This window comes from Chelmon rostratus, chromosome 19 (genome assembly GCF_017976325.1).
Source record: "Chelmon rostratus isolate fCheRos1 chromosome 19, fCheRos1.pri, whole genome shotgun sequence".
NCBI lineage: Eukaryota > Metazoa > Chordata > Actinopteri > Chaetodontiformes > Chaetodontidae > Chelmon > Chelmon rostratus.
Window position 1 is genome coordinate 14006446 of NC_055676.1, and position 21143 is coordinate 14027588.

At 42.6% G+C, this 21143-nt stretch overlaps 2 protein-coding genes across 3 annotated transcripts; both read right to left on the reverse strand.

The window, feature by feature from the left end:
• Nucleotides 1-1251: 1251 nt before the first annotated feature.
• Nucleotides 1252-2154, reverse strand: LOC121623422 (proteinase-activated receptor 3). The gene has a single exon (XM_041960696.1). The coding sequence runs from the start codon at nt 2152-2154 to the stop codon at nt 1252-1254; it is 903 nt and encodes a 300-aa protein (XP_041816630.1).
• A 4695-nt stretch (nt 2155-6849) lies between these two features.
• sapcd2 (suppressor APC domain containing 2) lies at nt 6850-20095 on the reverse strand. Of its 2 annotated transcripts, none has more exons than XM_041960165.1 (6): nt 19099-20095; nt 15786-15919; nt 11193-11339; nt 9512-9613; nt 8607-8723; nt 6850-8474 (listed from the first exon to the last, which is right to left on the reverse strand). In XM_041960165.1, exons 1-6 carry the CDS (start codon nt 19886-19888, stop codon nt 8346-8348), a joined length of 1419 nt encoding a protein of 472 aa, XP_041816099.1. In that variant the 5' UTR covers nt 19889-20095; the 3' UTR covers nt 6850-8345. The 2 variants fall into 2 exon arrangements, with proteins under 2 accessions (XP_041816099.1, XP_041816098.1); XM_041960164.1 differs by having other exon boundaries at nt 8607-8726.
• Nucleotides 20096-21143: the final 1048 nt, after the last annotated feature.

The window sequence follows — 21143 nt, forward strand, 5'->3', positions numbered from 1 at the left end:
CCTCTGGTGCTATTTAACAGGCCGTGCAGAGAGATTTGGCTTTCATGCCCTACTTTTGAGAATGGAGGTAAATGGAATTTCACATGTGGTGTTGTGGTGTTACAGTTAACGAATGAACACTTACTTGTTACTCTGAATTAGCTACAGACATCAGCTGTTTTCAAGGTGGCTGTTTCCTCATTAGAAAGAGGACTAGTGAGGTCGGTGGATTATCCAGGTACCAGGACAATATTTGTGGAAAGACACAATCCCAATTTTGAAATGCTTAAAGCTGCACAAACAAAATTCCAGTCACCTCCATTAATCTTCAGGTGGGCAATTATTTTCTTTATGTCAATTGTTTTCCAATTAGTCTGAAAAATGAAGAGAAAAAAGTCGGGAAAACTGCATATCACAGTTTTCAACAGCCCTGGGTCTTCAAACTGATGGTGGTTTCAAGTACAACAGTCGAAAAACCGAAAATATTTAGTTTGATATGATATAGGTGAAGAAAAAAGAATATTCTCACATTTGAGAAGCTAGGAGCAGCAATTATTTTGTCATTTTATGCACAAAAAATGACCCATGATGATTAATTAACAAATCGTTTCATCTCTTGTATCTCTGAGCCTTGAAAAATGCCCCTAAACTATCTGCATGGCAACATAATGCTCGAGGTAAGCAATAATTTTTTTTTTTCCGTATAATTTATGAACCAAATTTTTAAAGGAATGGTTCACCATTTTGGGAGGTGGTTGTTTTCTGTCCAGGAGTATTGAAAAGTTTCACATTTTCATGAGAAACCTTTATATTCTGCATAGAATTTTAAAGATATCCATATATCTAAACAATAAGATATTAATTAATTTTGTACATATTATTTTTTCTACTTTTTTCATAACTTTATTTAAGGAGTTTTGCATTTACACATACACATTTAAACAAACATGCTGGACCACAAACATTGTACCCATCCACCAGAAGGGAAGAACAATTAAATTAGACAAATTACCAAACAATAGTTTTGTGCATACTCTACTGGCTTTAGAACAGGCAAGAACTTTCATCTCTGGATTCATCCGTAGGGGACCCATACCTCAAGTTGGGAACCACTACACAGTACAGCTCTTTCAAAATCAACAGTTTTTAACATCGGATCAAGCAACAACATAATTTACTCTCCTAAAATTTCACAACAACAGTACACCCATATGAAAACATTTGCAACACATGAAAGAAACATGTATCTCGATGGGATTCTGCCGTGCAGCCTCAGCTGCTGCCAGAGCAGCAGTTCAGGCTGCACGGCGGCTTCTCCTTGGACAGATAGAGCATAGGCTGGATGCTGCTGCTGAAGTCCATCAGGCCAAACGCCACGTAGTGAATGTAACAACTAAACACGTCGGGAGAGAAGTAGTGCTGGAAGGGGAACAGCGCGACCGGTGGGAAGTAGTTGAACACTATGATGGCCAGGATGATGAGGACCATCTTGAAGGCTCTCTTCTTCACGGGATGCATCTCATCTCTGCCGGGCCCTGACTGCCTCAGCGCCCACAGGATCGCAATGTTGCAGAACACCATGAAGGCGAACGCCGCGAGGATCATCGCCGTGAAGACCTTCTCGAAGTTGACAATGTTGCCTATGCATTTAGCAGCAGCGTAGGCCAGAGTGATCAGCCAGACGACAAAGGCCAGGACCGCTCGGTGTCGGCGGTCCTTGAGCTCGGTGAAGGTGATGGGGTGGACCACGGCCATGTAGCGGTCCAGGCAGATGCAGGAGAGGAAGAGAGGCGAGGAGTCTTTCATGCCGTAGAAGAAGCGCAGGACGTACCAGGTGCTGCTGGTGGTGAGGAAGACTATGTTGGCCAGCTCAAGGGGAGGGATGAGACAGAAGAGTACATCCAAAACCGCCAGATGAAGGATGAAGATATCCGAGGTGGAGGTGTCACCCTTGTTCTTATGGATGAGCCACAGCACCATGAGGTTTGCCGGGATGCCCAGAAACATGTTGATGAACTGCAGGCCCAGGTACCAAATGATGACAGTGGGCAGGTCTTTGCAACGCTCATACACGGTCTTCTCACCGCCGGTGTAGTTGAGGGGCCGGTGAGAGATGAAGAGCACAGAGGAGTTCGAGTATAAAACCTCCATGAGAGGAAGGTCGTCGGAGGACATCAGAGGAACAAAGATCTGTCAGATAAACACAACAGACCAGGCTCAGTTGTTAAAGACAGAAGTGACGCTGAAAAGTGTCAGTTAGCTCTGAGATGAAGATTAATAAAGACAATACACATTACAATGACAGATAATCAAACATGTGTAAGTCGGGTTGTGACGTGGAGGGTTTACGCATGCACTTGTGGCGAAATCGTCCACATGTAAAGAGATTTCAGGCTGATGTATTATTAAACCTTTCATGTATTCTTGATGCCCAAAACAAGACCAGTAATTTGTTTACTTGGTGTAAAAATGGATTCTATGCATATAAAATCTCGTACATCAGACTGCCAACAAGAAAGAAAAATTTGTCTGGCATTTTTTAGAGGTGGCAGAAAAGGAGGGGCGAGAGGATTTTGGAATCACATGCAACAAAGTTGCTCAGATCGAGGGCTTTATGATTACATGATCAGAGCCTTGAACCCCTGGACCACCAACGCAGTCCAGCGTTTCCTGTTCAGTGTTTGTATTTGACCGAAACAGACACAGCTGCTTTTGTCCATACAGGCCCATTTCAAAGATCACTGGAGCTTCCCGAAGTCATTCGACTGATAATAGAGAATACAAATGTATGAGAAGGAGAAGATAAATCTAAGATGACCAGTTGTAGATTTTTTTGCTGCTGAAGGCATGTAAAAATCCTTCAAGTGAAACAGCATGAGAAGGAAAAAATCAACCAACAGTAGATCACTAATGATTTTTATCATAGAGCTCATTTTACCCACCCCGAGTTCAGATGGAATAATGTATAAAAGCTCTATTCATTGAATATTGTCACATATACACTGTTGCTAAGGAAGTACACATGACCTTTTTGTGAGCCACTGTGGTTATACCGTGGAAATGTGACACCCAGCGCTAAACTGGAAGGGAACTGTGTCATGTTAAACTCAATCTTATCAGATATCACATTTTAATTATAAAGTGTACTTCCCCTAAATGCCCTCTGTAAGGGTATTTAGGGCAACGGCTCTGTAAAAAAAATTTTTAATGTTACCATGTAGACCACAGTAGCACAATGAAACATCTGAGGCACGCTCTCTTAAAAAAGTAATTAGGAAAAATGCATATTTAACAGCTAATGCACCAATCAAAAAGAGAAAACAATCCTACCATGGTATTAACCTGTATTTCACACTGTATCAACAGCTTTATTTTCTGTCACCAACCAAAAAAGCTGGGAGGCTGCGTAAAACATGAAATGAATAAATAATTTAAAACGGAATGCAGTAATTTGCAAATGAACGGCGTTTACTGACAAGGGTTTTACAAAGCGTTCCTGAGCCCATGTCGTAATCTCTTTTATACAATCATGCATTCACAAAGTGGATAACCTCGCTCCATCCAAACAAGGATGCCTTTTCAGGATGCTGCTTTCATGCCCAATCATGATTGTATCACCTGTTACCAATCAACCTGTTAACCTGTAGAATGATCCAAACAGGTGTTTTTGGAGCGTTCCACAACTTTCCTAGCCTTTTGTTGCTCCTGTCCCAACTTGTTTGACACGTGCTGCTGGCATCAAATTCAGAATAAGCAGATATTTACAAAAATCAATGAAGCTGATGAGTAAATGGGTAAAACATTAAATATATTGCCTTTGTGCTGTTTCAGTTGGGCCTGTCAGAAAGGATACACACTCTGTTTAATTTTCTACACAGCATCCCAGTTTTTAACTCATGCAGCACTTGCAGTTGAAAAGCAAACTACCTCACACAACATGTTAGAGTATAATGAGTCATGTTGTGATACATAATGCACAAGTAGCTGAAAAGATAAAGTGGTCTCGTGCATATGTAAAATGTACAGTTTTTTCTATGCAGTTTGGTGTGGTAAGTAAAGGCCCTTACCTTTAACTGGCACTCAGTCGTCTAATGAGCCGATATCACCGTCACACTGACTTTAACAAGTCCTCGACCTATGTCTTTCTTCACGCTCATGTACAGACGTGTTAACCCCACAGAGATAGGGCAGTATGTGGCATGGGGCTTAATGACAGGTCAGAATTGTTTGCATGTGTTTGCATCTTACATGTTTCCAACATGTCAACAAGCAGCTCACCATCTCTGTATCTAAGGGTGATGTAAATGTGCAACCCGAATGTAAAGAGACTCTCATCTCCTTTAGTGGCAGAAGATTGCCACAGTAAGAAACACACTGTGAGGCTGAAGAACTCTCCCAAGACACAAGACGAGCACGCAAGATTGACAGTGATTCTGCTTGAATGGAGAGGTCAGGAGTTACAGTTTCAGGTCAAACCGACACTCACCTGCTCAGTGGATACAGCAGCACCTTCCTGAAAGTGTCTGGTCCTCACTCTCCACCTAATCCTTGTGATTCCTGTGCGCGATTGTCCCAGTGTGAGCAAATACTGAGCCCTCACATCAAAATGAATGGAAAACATCTTTTGGAAGATGACCCAACACTTCAGGGATCCTGCTCCAGCCTGATCATCCAATCACAGCGTTGAGACAAGGGCGTGGGAGCTGACGATCTCCCTCTGGATTCCACAGTGTTTTGTTTGGCCCCCTGTACATCCATCGCACCTTTAAAATGAGCAAATGAAATGATCATAAAACGAAGATGAGGGTGAATGACATGAAAAAGTGTGAAAGCGATAAAATACAAAACAGGTGTGCGTGGAGGATGTGTTGTGGCAAGCCATCATCCATTCACGCCGATCGGCAATGATGCAACAAACCAATGGTGCCTGACGGAAAAAATCGGCAGTAAACAACTGATGCAACAGTTCAGAAAATCACTTCTGATTCAATTCAGTGTAAGGATGTGTAATGTGTTACGTGAGGCTGACGTGGTGTGATGTCCGTCTGTGGGTTTGTGCTGCACCCAACATGCAGAACAGGGACCTGCATCTACTGAAAACTACAGACCTCCTCACTCCACGATTCACAGTTACAGTATTTAACTGTGTTTCTCTTTTTTGGAATAAGTTGTTCATGGCCTCTACAGATAGCGTCATTTTTTAGGGTTGTTGCATGACCTCTCAGGTGACCTTTGACCTTTTGCTCCCATTTTATTAGATGTTAATCAGTCTCAACATATTGAACTCTATAAACATGTTAAAATTAAAGGATGTCGACTCTTTTACCCACCGTCCTTTCCTCGTGAGTGTACTGCAGGTGATGGCCTCACAGCCTGTGTGTGTGTCTGCAGCTGTTTGCACAGCTCGGTGAAACTCGACCCAGGCTTGTTTACCTTTCTGTGTCTGTCTCTGAACTGTGTTGGTGTCAGGTTCGCTGGAGATGTGCCTCTCTCCAGTAAGGCCGAGGATTCTCACAGGTTCGCTAAATTCTGCACCAGAGCGGAAACACACACGGCAGCGACTTTTATCCACACAGGCCCATTTCAGACCTCAGTGGAGCTTTGTGAGGATGTAATTTAACATCACTGACTGCATTAAATGAGCAAGACATTTACAGATTAGTGTATGCATAATGTATACTGTGCATAATGTGCTGCTTTGAGATTTGGTCAAACCTTATTTTGAAAATAAGTAGACCAACACATATACAAGGTCTGTATATCAAGATATGATGAAGTGATTGTTTAACCCTGTCATGTTGTAGACTATAAGTCTACAACACCGTTTTATTACCATATTGCACTTTTCACGACAATATTATGCTTTACGACTACATAAACAACGATTTGGAGCGTAAGTGATCTTAAACGTTTAAAAAAGAAACAGGTTCACTACATGTAGAAGAAAACCAGAATCAGCATCTGCAAATGTCATCTGATCATGAGATTGTAGAGACGCCTGCTGCAGTTAAAGGTCCCCTCCTGACACATTTTAAGACATATAATTGCTTAATATCATTGTTTTGAAGGCGCTAAAAACATGTTCCCTCAATCAGCTTCTCACTGTCGTTGATGGGGTCCTTGAACTTTCTGCCAAAGAGTTGTTTTTTTTTTTTTCACATGACAGAGTTTTGTTTTTCTGTTTTTTATCTGTTTGCCTCTTACAGGTTAGAAGTGGGCAGGGCTCATTTGGGGAAAAGGTGACGTCATGTGCTTCTTTGCACCAATCAGGATTTACCAACATTTGGGTCACAATCTGATGACAGCTGGCAGGTCGGTCAATCATCAGCACCCATCTGTGATTCAGTTTTCCAGTTAAACTCCTCATTAAAAACAAGGCTGAGCTAATCACAGCTGAGGGTGAGGTGCAAATGTGGTGCATGAATTACATCAGATCATCCTCACTATCGAGGGACATTACTTAAGTTATGACAGGGAATCATAACAAAATTAAGCAGGACAGACTGTCCTGAAAATGTGCTGATCCTTTAAGGAAAGGTCTTTTCTTTTACGCAGCTCTTCATCTGAAATTCAAAGCGACATGCTGTTTTATAATGAAACTGTGACCATTCATTCACATCAAAATGTAGAAGCAGAGGAGAAGTAAGACCACTGAGGGGCATGAGCTGCTCAGTTAAAGTTACGATAGACCTAAATCTTGAGAACGGAGAGATTTTTTGATTAAAACTGATGCATCATCTAGCAAAAAAAAGAAAAATACATTAAATTATTATAAGGTTATTGTAAGGTTTTTATGGATTTCATTTTAAGAGTTTTATACTTAATTAGAGGCACTTAGACTGAAGATCATGAGAGAAAAACACAGTCAGCGTTTGTTTGGTCGTATTTATTATTTTACATTTTTATCTGAAGTTTGAGTACTCTCGATAGAAAGCAGAAGGAAAAGAGTTTCACTCACATAATGCAGTTGGAGCAGCAAGAAACAATACAATCAAACAAGTGGGAAACAGACATCAACAATACGTTAAGTGCGCTCATCCCAGCAGTACCATACAGATCCATTATAAAACTACAACTTTTTTTTCTACCACCACCCACTAACTAAATATTTCTCTTGTAAACTTGTGGATGGCTGTTTTTACAGTTTTAGTCTAGAGCCAACCTGGTAAAGACACTTACGAGGACAAAATGGGTTTTTCTTTACATCTGTGCTAACGTTTAATCTCCAGGTTTCAAACAAAAATCTCTTCAGAAGATAAATACTTTTAGCTGAAAACACGAAGAATCAACTGTAAAAAGACATACAGGGGATGTAGCACTAGATAGCCAAAGTGATTTTTATTTCTTTGTTTCTGACATGACATCAGAAGATCTCCCAACCCAGGAGCTCGAGCTCCAACACATTCACCGTCTACCATGTTTTATCCTCCTCGGCTCTCTTCTACGTGCAAACTTCCAAACTTCTCTCATCCGCCTCTGCCTCCACATCTCGATGGCTTGTAGGCTGTCTTCTCATCTCTTTTTTCAAACTTAAAAAAAAAAAAAAATCTCATGAAACGTCTTAACATTAAACATGCTACTACAATACAAAAACTGCACTTTTCAGTACTTCCTGTCTCTCAGTGTTTGATATTAAACACTTTAAAACCCCAAAAGCCAAAGGTCAGGTAAACATTATTATTCATTTACATTAAAATGAAGGAAATACTGAAAAAACATGGGCAAAGTGTTTCTTATCATCATTTAGATCAAAGTACCAAACTTAAAAGATTTAAACAAAAATGTAAATGATAGGTCACAGCAAGCAGATGCAGCTGATGATTTGTTTTCATATTAAACTGTAAGAATATGGCATTTTATTCCAACAAAAGCCACCCCCATATTGTCCTTTTTGGACCACAAAGTTAAAGTTTTTCCATTGCCTGTGCAGATGAGCAGCAGAACTAAACAGTCTTTTGGGAGTGGGATTGGGGATCTTGCAGACGCTGTAATCCTGCAAGGAATGGAGTGATGAGATCTCATGAGACCTGACCGGTTTCTTCAAAGTGGTCTAGTCTTTTTGGGTGTTCATGCAGGTAACGTAAAGGCAGCAAGTTAACGAGTCTTTGGGGTCAAGGGCTCTGGGGTCAAGTCATTCGGGTAAGGTATTCCTCGGAGTGTTCACGTGTAGGTAGTGCATGTTTGGTTGGGGTGGAGTGGTCACATGCTGCTGCAGTCGTGTCTTGGCTAAAGGTGCATCACTGCTACAGGTGTGGGTAAACAACAGTCAGCTTCAGTCTTATAAAAGTTGTGCTGCAGACCAGCGTTGTGATGATTCCTAGCAGAACCATGGTGGTGGTAAGGTGTTGGGTGGAGTGTAACTGCTGTCAGATGAAGGTGGAATCCATGGTGCTGGTGTCTTGCACACTGCGGGCTCGAGCCTCAAAAAGCTGTTTTATCAAGGCTGACTTCTCCTGTTCCAGCTGGGCGATCCGCTCGCTCTTCTCTGTCACCTCCTGAATGAAGAAGAAGAAGAAAAATAAATGAGGTGAGTGACACCTTTATTCCTAAACTAACTGAGAACAACAGCGCAGACTGCTAACTATTAGTGACTTTTATCTGGCGGCAGTATGCAGTCTGCGTTAAACCTGTGTGAGGAGTCGGTTCTGGTCCTTCAGTCTCTGGATGGCTTGTGGAGGAGCTGGACCCGGAGGCTGGGGGTTAGCTGAGAGCGCTGCCGTCTGAGCAGCGCTGGAAGGAAAAGCCTGCTGGGAAACAAAGTGGGACCAGTGTTAAAGGAAAAATCCACTCCAGAAACGCACTGCTACATATCATCAACAGAGCTCTCCCATCAGTGTCATAATTTACATGTCTAATACAACAAGCTTCCCATATCCTGCTCAGTCAGTTTGGTTTCACAAAAGCAGGAGTCAACATCCATGTCAGCAACTCTGAGGCTATCCCTTGAGCTAAAAGCTAACATCAGAAAACTACAACTGTGTGACTGACCAACTGACTGCCACCCCCAGAGCCTTGCTGCTAGGATGCCCTAGAAATCATTACGTATAATCTAATCCTCCCTAATTAGGAAATTATGAATAGGCCGTCTGAGAAAACTGGCAGTCAGGAGAATCCCTTAACATTTAATACAACCACATGAATGGTGAGGATGCTAATGTTTATTTTAGGTGGCATTTGTGTGATTTCAGACTGCACTTCTTTGCCTTTTTAACATTTTGATGATTGTATTTGTCATAGTCTGTGTCAGAGCTTCATGTGGAGCAGATACTGATCCAGTCCAGCTATACTCTCAAATTTCAGCTGGGGGTGGTCAGCTGCAGGTTTTACAGTGTCTGCTCACGTCACAGAGTACACAAGTATCAGAACATCTAACTTCCATATACATATGCCCATATGCTCAATGATGCTAGCCATTCATTATATTTAAATTGCCTTCACATATTGCAAGAATATATATATTGGCAATCTCAATTCCTGGGTCTTACTGGAAGCACACAGAAATGCAAAAAGTCAATGGGAAGGTAACACTCACCATCCCAGTGCAGGAAATAAGGTCATTAAGGCAGCGGTTGACTTCTTGCAGTTTGGGTATTAGAGCATTCATGCGACTCTGATTAGCCTCTGTGAAGAAATCCTGAGTGGAGAGAACATAAAAGAAAATTAGTATTAAATTGAAGAAAACATCGAAAGGTCTGATACATGTCATGACAAGGAGAACATTAACAAACCAAGGACAAGCTGTGGTAAAAGGAGGCCAACTTAAAACAGTAAATAAGAAGTGTTTGAGGAAAATGTTAATATTACTCAGACAAAAACGCAACGAAACATAAATTAACACTGGCTGGTACTTTACTTTGTCGGGTGTACCCACGTTCCTCTTAACCCGCCTCATCTCTACCCCAGGTAGATGAGGTTACCTGGGGAACCAGATGCCTTTCTCAGAATGACATGCTGCACTGAAGGCATTTCAATAAGTGTGGGCAGTCAGTGGGAAAAGGGAGGCCCAAACAGTTCAGTAACTGTTAAACTAACATTTCTATGACAGGTCATGAGCTTGTTTTTCTCTCTTTGTTTTCTATTTATCAAACAAGGCAGTTCAAATCTTTTCAGTCTTTCAGTCTTAATCAACTCATAATATTAATAAACTCTGAGGAAGAACGCTGTCAAATCATTTTTTCAAGATTTCTGCAACAGCCAGTTTATAATGAAGGCAAACCCCAGACAGATCACTGATCACACTGTGTATTACCTTATTACCTTATTCGAGTGAACATAAGCAAAAACTGGATAAAAGAAGGCCTTAATTTTCTGTTCTGAGGTACTAACAACAAAATCTATTAACTTAGTGTTTATGCTTAGACAAAGGCTGCAAGCTATAGATTTTTTCAGCTGATACCTAATTACCTGTTTCTCGAGGGTGACACCAAGAAGATATTTTCATATATTTGTATTTTAAAAAGAAGCTCATAACCTGGTTTATGCACACCTGAGGAACGAAGGGCTAAAATGCAGTGAGCAAAGATGGATGATTTAATATTCCATTACTCTGACTTAACCAAATCTAACTGACATCGCTCTATAAGATTTGCTGCATTAAAACTTTGTAGAACCCTTGTGGAATATGTTTGCAATTGCAATTGTGTTGTCTTCCTCTGAAACCATAAAAAAAACACCACACCAGTGACCACATGTTTGGCTCTCTTGCCTACACTGCCTGACTTTACACGGAAGCAACACTTTGATATCATGTGCTGAGAACAGGGTGCGGTGCTTCTTCTTCTTCTCTACGTTTATTGGCAGAACGATAACCAATGTTAAAGGAGCATACTGCCACCTACTGTATGGAAGTGTGTAGATGCTGTGTTTGCTGAGTCAATAAAAGCAATTTGGCTCTGTATTATCGCCTTTAGTTATTATTATAATTTCACATTCGGAATAATACATAATAATATCAATTCCCCATCATCATCATCAGCTGATAAATTATTGTCCCAATATATAGGCATCTCCAGTTTTAAAGTATCTTCCACAACGGATTTATGGTTTATAGATGTTATTGCGTTGTTTATTGTTTATGCTTTCATAATTTTTGATTGTTTGATTTGGAAATCTAAAAAATCTGCATAATATATGTGTTGGAAATGTCAAAATACAACAGACTGCATATCCAATACAATGCTTTCAAACATTTTTAGAGCAGTGTCTGAACTGACCGTGCAGTGGGAGCTCTGTCCGACCTGCCGCTGTCTCTCTGTGACATTGTGGATTTGGCCCTGGTACCAGTCGCGGGCCCGCTCCACCACTTCAAGGCCCGCCAGCAGCGAGTCCTTTTCCTGCTCCAGCTCTTTCATTTGCTTCAGCTGTGCGAGTTGAAAGTCATAAAAGGAGGGTGTGTTGTTGGAGGGTGAAAGGGGGGGGCAGGAAAGGGGGGGGAATTGTGGAAGAGGAAAATGTGATTAAGGACAGAAAAAAACAAACGCCCCCTGAAGTCACTTTTTGTGCAGATCCCACATAAAGACCCCATGGAAAGCAAACATTTAATTTTCATATTTCCCATGCCATCACTAGGAGAGCTTTCAGATCCCTGCCATGATTAAATCTAATGATTGATTTTGGGCCGCCAGCAGCCTGCATGGTAGACAAACTCCCATCTTTTCACAAGGGCATCTGCAGCAAACTCTTTTGTGCTGGTGGAGACAATGGCGCCATACCAATTGTGCAGGACTCTCTCCCATCCTGAACAATGTTTAGAGGAGCAATCAGCCCAGTGTCATGGCAACCGCGCAGCAACCTAAGAATGGGGTAAACAGCAGACCCACTTCAACTATGGCTGCCCCAGTGTGTGTGTGTGTGTGTGTGTGTGTGTGTGTGTGTGTGTGTGTGTGTGTGTGTGTGTGTGTGTGAGAAAGAGAAAGAGGGAGAGGTGTGTGTGTGTGTGCATGTGCGTTTGTGTGTGTGCACCTCAGCAAGGCTGTATTGAGTTGTGCTGACCAGGCTGTCCATGCGGCACACAGCCACAGTCCAGGCCTCATTGCTGGCATTCAGCCACCTGGTGTGTCATCTTTCTATCCACCCCATCGCTCCATCCCTTCGTCCCCTAGCTCAGTACATTCCACTGATCACCGCTCATCAGTGCTGTTTAAAACACAGCCACAGCTCATATGCAGGGATACATGTCTGAGAAAGCAAACCGAAAGAGGTCCAAGGATATAAAAGTCTGAAATCGAGCCCTGTTTAACATATTTGTGCTCTTTCCCAAACAGCCTGAAGGGAGAGTACACACAGAGGAACAGAGGACGGGGGGTTTCGGGGAAGAGGAGGGGGTTAGAGGGTTGGCGTCTAGAATGAAGCATGACCCAGTGTCAGGCTGCATGAATGTGCGCTGGTCCACAGGCAGTAAAACCCACCGTTTAAAAAGAAAGAAAAGGGAGCAAAGAAGAGGAAGTACACACAGAGAGGGAGCAGAGCAGAACATGGCTTCATAGAAATGTCTGTGCATATATGTTTGTGTGCTGGCTGAATGAGCATCATGAATACACAAAACAGCACACTTACAAAAACATGACACCCGCTGCACAAGCTGTTTAGCTAAAAACACAAAGAACATAACGGCCTTTCAAAGTGCATCTACAAAGCAGAGTCAAACAGTGTGGTCAGAACCTTGATGCTCTACATCACAACAGCAGCTCAGAGGAAATGCACACGTCTAAAAGTCACTGAATCAATTAATCTGGCGAACACTTTTCTGATTGGCTGTTTGTTCAGTCTAAAACATGTCAGAAAATAGTGAGAAATGTTATTGAGAAATCAAACAGTCCAATGCGTTGTCTTGTTTTGTCCAATAAACAGTATAAACCCCAAAAATAATCAATTTAGCTTCGTATTAAAGCAAGAAAAGCAGCAAATCAACACATTTAGAAGAACTAGAACCAGCCAATGTTTGGCATTTCTGATTGATCGATGACTTCAAATGTCAATCAACTTATCAACTCCTTTCAGCACAATCCAGACGCTGAAGCCCTACAATACCACAGCAGGTCAAAGCTAACAAAGAGACCCAAAGTCCCTACAAGAAGAAAAGATTCACTGACTGATTTGAAGTTTGGGGTATGTTAGAAAACAAAGGAAAAATTATATATGTACAATAATATAAAACAAAAAAAAAAGGAGTAAATCATCAGGTTTGAGAAAGCGCTACCAGCAAATAATTGTCATTTTTGCTAATAACTTGAAATATTGTTGTCGTAACATTCTGGCTACTAACTGATTAATGGAGTCGCAGCACTAGTTCAAACCCTAAAGGTAAACAGTACCACAGAAGGTTAAAGCCAGCAAACAAGCCCCAAAGTCCATAAAACTAGCACAAATAAACTGTTTTACTATCCTAACATACAGACTGAATACTCAGCTGCTGAACATGAACACAACTTTACATCTCCTGTTCGTCTCAACTGTTACCAAATATCAAAACAACCTGATGCACATGTTCAAATCCTGAAATAGACTTGATTAAAAAACTCTCAAAGACAAACTTTAAGCTCCTATATCCCCCACAACCATCTCTCCCTTTCCTTCTCTGCCTCTCGTCCTACTCACCCAGAGGAAAAAGTGCAGGGCCTTGCTGCTGTAGAGGCTACTGCTGAGGGGGATGAAGACGGTAGTGTAGGCAGCCCACACAGCCGTCCAGGCTGGGCCGGGCCGGCCGAACGAGTCCTCTACTTCTACCAGGCCCCTGGGCCCGACCCGGCTCACTACCATCAGGGCAGCAGTGGGCCAAGTCGGCCTGGGAGGGAGGGCCACAGGGAAGGGGGAGGAGGAGAGGGGCAGGGAGGGAGGGAGAAGGAGGGGAGTCGGTCAGTCAGCCTCTCCAGACACAGGAGGCCGAGGGGGAAAAGAGACGGAGACGGCGACACAAACAGGGAGAGAAAGAGGGAGAGGAGGCGAGCCAGAGAGAGTGAGAAATGGTGAGGCAGGGGGAGAGAAGGAGAGTGAAGGGAGGCATGAGCTCCGGACTGGAGGGTGGGAGGGGCAGAGTTAGGGGGAGGCAGCGGGCAGAGGGATGGGAGGGGAATGTGGGGGCCAATAGAAAGTGAAATGGAAAAGAGGCTCTACTAGAAAACCTTTTTATTTATTTTTTTTTTTTTTACATTTTCCCGTAATTTTCATGCTATTTACTTCTTAAATAAAGTATTTTCTGATAAACCCCTGTTACGTCCAATCACACATCAAATCATCAAAGTCTGGAGGAATCCTTTAAAATGTGTAATTTGTAAAACTTTTCACCCACTGGGGAATGTTATTAAGCTATGAAAAATCTTCGTTACCACCCTGATCCAAAAAAGTTGGGACACTGTGTAAAACATAAATAAAACTGAATGTGATATTTTGCGAATCCTTTTTGACATACACTCAACTGAAGATAGTACGAAGACAACATATTCACAGGTTTTACCTCATCAGCTTCATTGCTTTTTGTAAATATCTGCTTATTCTGAATTTGATGCAGCAACACATTTCAAACAAGTTGAGACAGGAGCAATAAAAGACTGGAAAAGCTGTGGAATGCTCCAAAAACACCTGTTTGGAACATTCCACAGGTTAATAGGCTCATTAGTAACCGGTGATAGTATCATGATTGGCTACTGTTAAACTGTTAACTGATAAACACAGTTAATTTGCAAATGAGTGCATTCTGTTTTAATTTACTGTACACCGTGTCTAAACTTCTTGGGATCAGGGCTGTAGTTACGTACTTACGGTCATATTCTGCCAGTTTTTACAACATGTGCAAAGTTACTGGTCATATATCTCACGAGGTCTTTAAGCATCTTTAATGTCAGAAATTAGCGATAAATGTCCATAACAATTGAACAGAGTCAAAGGCGAGATGTTTGAAATGTAAACCAACACTCAACAAGCCAAAGATATTCAATTTACCATCATATAACACAAAGAGAAGCAGCAAACCCTAACATTTGAGAAGCTATATTCAGCTTTTTTTTTTTTGGGGGGGGGGGGGGGGGGGGGCATTTTTGCTTGAAAATATTTAAACTATTAACTGATATCAGCTCCTGATATCAGTCAACTAATCAATATCATCTTTACATATTTTCTCAACCTGAACAATCATTCTGTCACAACAACTTATTTGACCAGAGTCTAATACAGGACAAAGAAGTGATGATCTCAGCAGGCGTTGTGATGGTGCCCACTGATTGCTACCTTACTTGCAATATGTTTGTGCTGTAATGTAGACCAACAGTGAAAAGAAAGAAAAAGTTTCCAAGCTGCAGTAACATCTTTTAAATAAAATCAGCCACACATTGCTGAGTTTTGTTTCTTATCATCAAAGTAAGAGCGTCACAGGGTTATTCCAACAGACATCTGACGTTTACACATGTCAACTAGTGATGTTCAAATTTATTAAATATGCAGGGACTGTGGTTTTACCTGTGGAGACCAAAGGTTTTCAAATGAAGTGATATTTTAAAAGAGATTAAATGGTGGGTACAGCTGTCCAGGACCAGACAGCAGGGTGTGATGCAGGTAAATCCATGGAAACTGGGTGGATCCACAGCAGAACCATGCATCATAATGTCGACCCATAACCTGGTTTGGTTGATTAACCAGTTATTAATGGAAACTGTTTCACCACTGCCATTCAGAAAAGTCTATCCCTGAAACCCAGGAGTGGCACCTTTGGAAAAACCTCTAAGACACTTTGTAGAGACTCTGTGTGTGTGTGTGCGTGCGTGCGTGCGTGCGTGCGTGCGTGCGTGCGTGCGTGCGTGCGTGCGTGCACCAACCATTCCGTAATCCACTCCGTTGGATATGGTATGCCGCCTCTGCTCTTCCCGACTGCGCCCATGTCGCCTGGAGCCACCAGTAAATCCTGTCGCTGATTCACTCTGAGATCTTGGTAAACCTGATTTCCCAACACCTACACAAATGTGAAACAGACAGATTGAATCAATTCCAAGTCAACACTGTAGTCTGGAATGCACTCTATATTTACTGCAGTTTTACTGGATAAGCAAAAACACACACGTTTGAAAATACTCCAATGATTCAGGTCATTGAAAATGCTCAAATATTACAACATACTTCAGATCACTGTGTACAACTTTAATAGCTAAGAAGCAGCAGCAGTAAAGAAAGTCTTAGAGCGTTTTTACCGTAGGCATGCATCATATGTAACATATTCAGAGGGAAACACTCAAACTGCAGTATCTTAAAAAGGGTGTGTACCAAATTTGCATTCAAGGTATTTAATACAGGTGACTCTGCAATTTCTTATGGCTCGACAACATCACAGGTTTATTGCACAGGTGCAAAGTTGATCTGCAACAGTAAAGCTGCATCTTGAAAAAAAAAAAAGTTTCAAATTTAAAAATAAGGCATTGTATTGGATTCTTGCTGTTTTTTAAGACATGCATTCTAAATTAGTTCCTGATCTAGGACATGCAAGATTCAATTTTACTGTGAAAAATACCTCCACATCTGTGGACAGACGGTAACGAAGAAGAGCAGAACAACTGCAGACAAGGCGGTCAATTTGACCAAACCATGCATTCAGGTTGCCACAGGAGGGAGCTGTACTCTGCAAATGTGTCTGCTATCAATGAGGAAGGATGACTTTTATTACAGAGTGCACACTAAACTCAACACATAGTGATATTAAATGTGTCACAAACATTTACATTTAATATAAGCTGTATTAAATACTGATTGTTTAATGTGCAAATGATCTCAGTCCCTTGTTTGACTGCCTCACTGAGGGAGAGTTCAGTGGCGCAGAAAGAAATATGTGAAGCATCTGAGCTAATAGACCCTGTGGAGATAACAGCTCAGAGAGCTCAACAATACAGGACGGCCTCTTTGAATTACTTCAAGAAACTAAAGCCAGTCCTTGTACAAGTGCTCTTGGGTTTTTCAATACTTGGGTGAGATGGATGAACTGTGAGTAACACTATAATAAGTCAAGTGTGATCCCATGACAACCGAGCAAACCCCAGTCTGCCAAAGAAGATCATGTGATATGATCGAAAGCTCCAAAGCAGCTACTACCTTGTGGCGAGATTGTTTTGTCAGCTGCTGACTCCAAGATCGAGATAAACTCTGACATTCGACTTTTACACGGTTTTTGGTTAGTCCAAACACAGCATATAAAAATATTTCAGTCTCTGCTCTGCTCCTTTGTGTGCAGAGTTTGGTGTGTTTTTGCTGTGTTCTGAGGGTTTCCTATCACAGCAGAAAGACATGCAGGTCTGATGAAGTGGAGGCTGCTTCTAGATCTCCAAACAGAGTGTGTAAATTTGGCAAAGCATCTCAGTGGTATTTTTCCTGTGTTATCTCCCTCACACCATCAGAAGGACTGTATTATCATCAGTTTTTTTAAGTGCATACCACTACTGCTTTCCCAAAACCAAGAAAAAGTGACAGAGAGAGAGTGGTTTGACTTTGTGGTGATCTCCAGGGTGTTGGGGCGGATTTCACCACTGCCGTGATTCAGTGAGCCCTAGCCTGTCTGCTGTAATCTGGCCTAATCCAACAGGGTTTGGCTGCATGTGAGAGATTACAGCACGGTCATTTGGTGGTCTGTCTGTCTACATTATATGCCCAAAAGTATATGGATGGCTGAACAAAGTAAATTGACATACATGTGATTTTTGGATGCAGCACCTCAGTGCACAAAACGAGGACCTTTGGCCATGTAATCTGTCTATGTATCCATAAAAAATGATGTATGAAGTGCAAGTGGTCTATGCGATGAAAGCCCTGAGGGCTCGATGGAGAAAGTGTCACTCTTATAGCTCCAGACTGGCCTGGTTGTACATTGTGTGTGTGTGTGTGTGTGTGTGTGTGTGTGTGTGTGTGTGTGTGTGTGTATGCGTGCGTGCATGCGTGTGAGAGAGAGAGAGAGAGAGAGAGAGAGAGAGAGAGAGAGGGCATGTGAAAGAACTCTTGTATGATTGTGACAGGAAGAAGAACAAGAGTGAGACTGCATGAGAGTGAGAGCCTGTACATACAGTATGAACAAGATAACGAGCAGGCAGAGCCAGGGGGAGCTTGGCTGTGCTCCCTCCACGAGGCAAACCCTAAACATAGATAAATTTGTGCAGGAATTTCTGACACGACCTCTGACCTGACCTGGGGTTAACAACGGCAATTATTCAGCAAGGCACCCTCCACTGCAGCAGTGGCCCTTAAACAGGGCCTGTTTAAGATGTGACATAATACTGATACCTGAGAAGTGCTTTGTCGAAGCCCAACAATGACTGTTGTTGACCCCCGTTGAGATTCAGGCTCAAGACTCCCCTTTTAAAGTTACCATCTTTACCTCTGTAAGGCTCGCCCTGGATGACAAGTACTGACGTGCAAGCACTCTGCAGACATTGTGCACTTGTCTGTATGACATGGATCACTGCATTCAATTAAATTAGAATATGAGATCGAAGCTGGCAACAGTGCAGTGGACAAATCAGCTCAGTTATGCATGCAATCAAAAGGCTTGCTCATGGAAATTCAGTCTCAAGTGTTCTGTGGTCTGGTGGGTACCCGAGGATGCATCAGCCCTACCACTAACTCATCCTCATGCACATTTTTTGGTGACCAGATGACATTTTGTTGAAAATGCAGCTGCATTGCATGAATCTTTAAGACAGTAGTGCTAAGATGCTATTAATCAACTGATCGATATTTCAGTCAACAAAAATGATCTGACGAACATTTTTCTCATACCACTAAAATGAATATAATTGACAATGATCATGATGGTTATTTTTCACAATTTGATGAGTTTTTATGGCCTAAAGAAAATGGCTAAAAATCAGTAACTTGTATCCTAGTTGAATTACAAATCGATCAAGGGGCAGGAATTAGTCATGTGCAGATTGCATGTATTATGCTTGTGCTGTTGACTGGCAGATGAGACCAGAGTTAATATGCGGTGTGTATTTGTATCAGTTTGAGTGTGTGTCGCTATTACATCTCGATTTTGACACACAGGGTTTTAACTTATTATCGACACGAGTCCTCCATGGACTCAGTGAACTGTCCACAAACACAAACACATATAATTCAGAGCCATTTACACGTGCTTTTCATGGTACCACTTACTTTGTCCGTGGAGCTGTGGTGACTCCAGAGCAAGCGATTCAATGGACCTGACCCGGCTCTGCTGAGGCTGTGTAGGCTTGGTGACATTGCCCGGGTCGGCCCGGTAACACCCGCCCCCCGGAGCGACGGAATTCCGCTCCAAACTCCGCCCGGACCTCTCGAAGCCCGCGCTGTACGGGGTCGGTCCACACACGGGGTACCCGGGCCCCTCCTCTTGCCTGGCCCGGCTCTGCAGGGAGGACGAGCGGTGCGGTTGAGTGTTGGTCACGTTGCTCGGCCCCAGGGGACGGACCTTGTTTTCAACCCGTGTTCCGACGCTGCATGTGGACAGCGCGGCGGGTTTATGGGGCTGCTTCGGCGCCTGTTGCGGGTACACGGCAGCCTGGGCCTTGAAGTGGGAGTTGTTCTCCGGGTTGAGCATGGAGTACCGCAGCCCCGCAACGAACCGCTCAAACGTGAGGCAGCCATGCGGTGGGGTGACCCTCCTCAGGCAGCCCAGCACGCCGCCCGGCAGGTCCCGGGTGTCTGCGCCCTGCCAGCGGCTCTCGATCTCCGAGATATGAACATAGCCCCGTCCGCCGTCATCCAAAATGTCAAACAGGGTCCTCAGGCTGTGCAGGAAAGCTTTGGGCAGGCCATCTGTTGAATACTCCGTCTCTTTCGGCTGCATCTTGGCACTTTTAAAGCCCTCCGCTTTGCCTTGAAACACCTCTTTTCTTGGTCCAACTCTGCCGTAAATCGCCGACGTCCCGTTCAGTTTGCAGCCCTGGTCAGTCGCTATCAAAGCCATGAATGTGCCGATAATCTCCACTGACTAATCAATCAAATTCACGCCAACACAAGTTGGCTAACTTAATATAAACAGGCAGGTGAACATACAGAGTGATAAAATTAATTGTACCTTACTGAAAAGCAAAATATATATCCTTTTAAGTATTTTTTAGCCCGAAACATTCCGGATAGTTCACCGTTTCGAGCGTCTACCTTCCCACCGAAACTCCGCTGCCCTGTGATCCATACTTTCCTTTTTCTGCCGAGGACCGCCCTTCAAACGGCTGTGCGCGAGCGTCCTGGGACCAGCCATTGGCCGCGGTGTGCACGAGCTCGGCGCCCATTGGTGCAGGCCTGAGGTAGGCTCCAGTTTGAGTTGTGCTTTTGTTATTACTAATGCTGAGACGTTATTCATAAAGCCTGGATATTGTTGCCCCCCCCCCCCCCCATAATCAGAAAGAGCTGCGTAAACTATCACTTTACAGCCCCCCACACAGTCAGAATGGAGAACAGAATCCTTTTGTTTCAACACCATTAAACAATCTTAATCCTTTCACTCTATGATTTAGTTGCAATGTGAATGGAAAATGTCATTTTAAGAAGTAAAAATTCACCCATTTATTGGTGTATGTCTCCAAATGTATCATCATTGTTCAGTGAGGGGTTTAACGCCTTGTCTGAATAAAACTGAATCAAATGATTAAACCCATATCCAGGTGTTGTGTTAAATAAACACAGCAATGAAACACAGTGTAGTAGGTAGTCATTGTAATTATTTATTGTGTCCACTTCCTGTATTGCTTTTCTGATTGGTCCAGCCATTCATTGCAACTACATCAGGTACTCTTACTGGCATGCATGACAGTCAATGGAAAATTATACATCTTGTGCATTATTTTATGCACATCCTTGTTTTTAAGCCTTTACATATAATCTAAAATAACCTTCATTACTTGCTTTTATGCATGTTACGATAACCGTTGATAATCAAAACATTAAACTATTCATTTTTGATTTGGTTACACCTCACACAACAGCCCTAACAGACTTTATTTGTATTGCACTCTCATACTAATACGAGAACATGCACAAATACCATAATACTACTACTGTCAGGTGCAACAAATGCAACAATAGCCACAAATCTCAACAAAGTGCCCCCCCCCTCAAAAGACCCTTTCATCATGCATCAGCTTTGACATTACGTAATATGATATATATCAAGGTTTTCTCTCAGTCAGGCTGCATCGCTGCACACAACTTGAATCCAACTT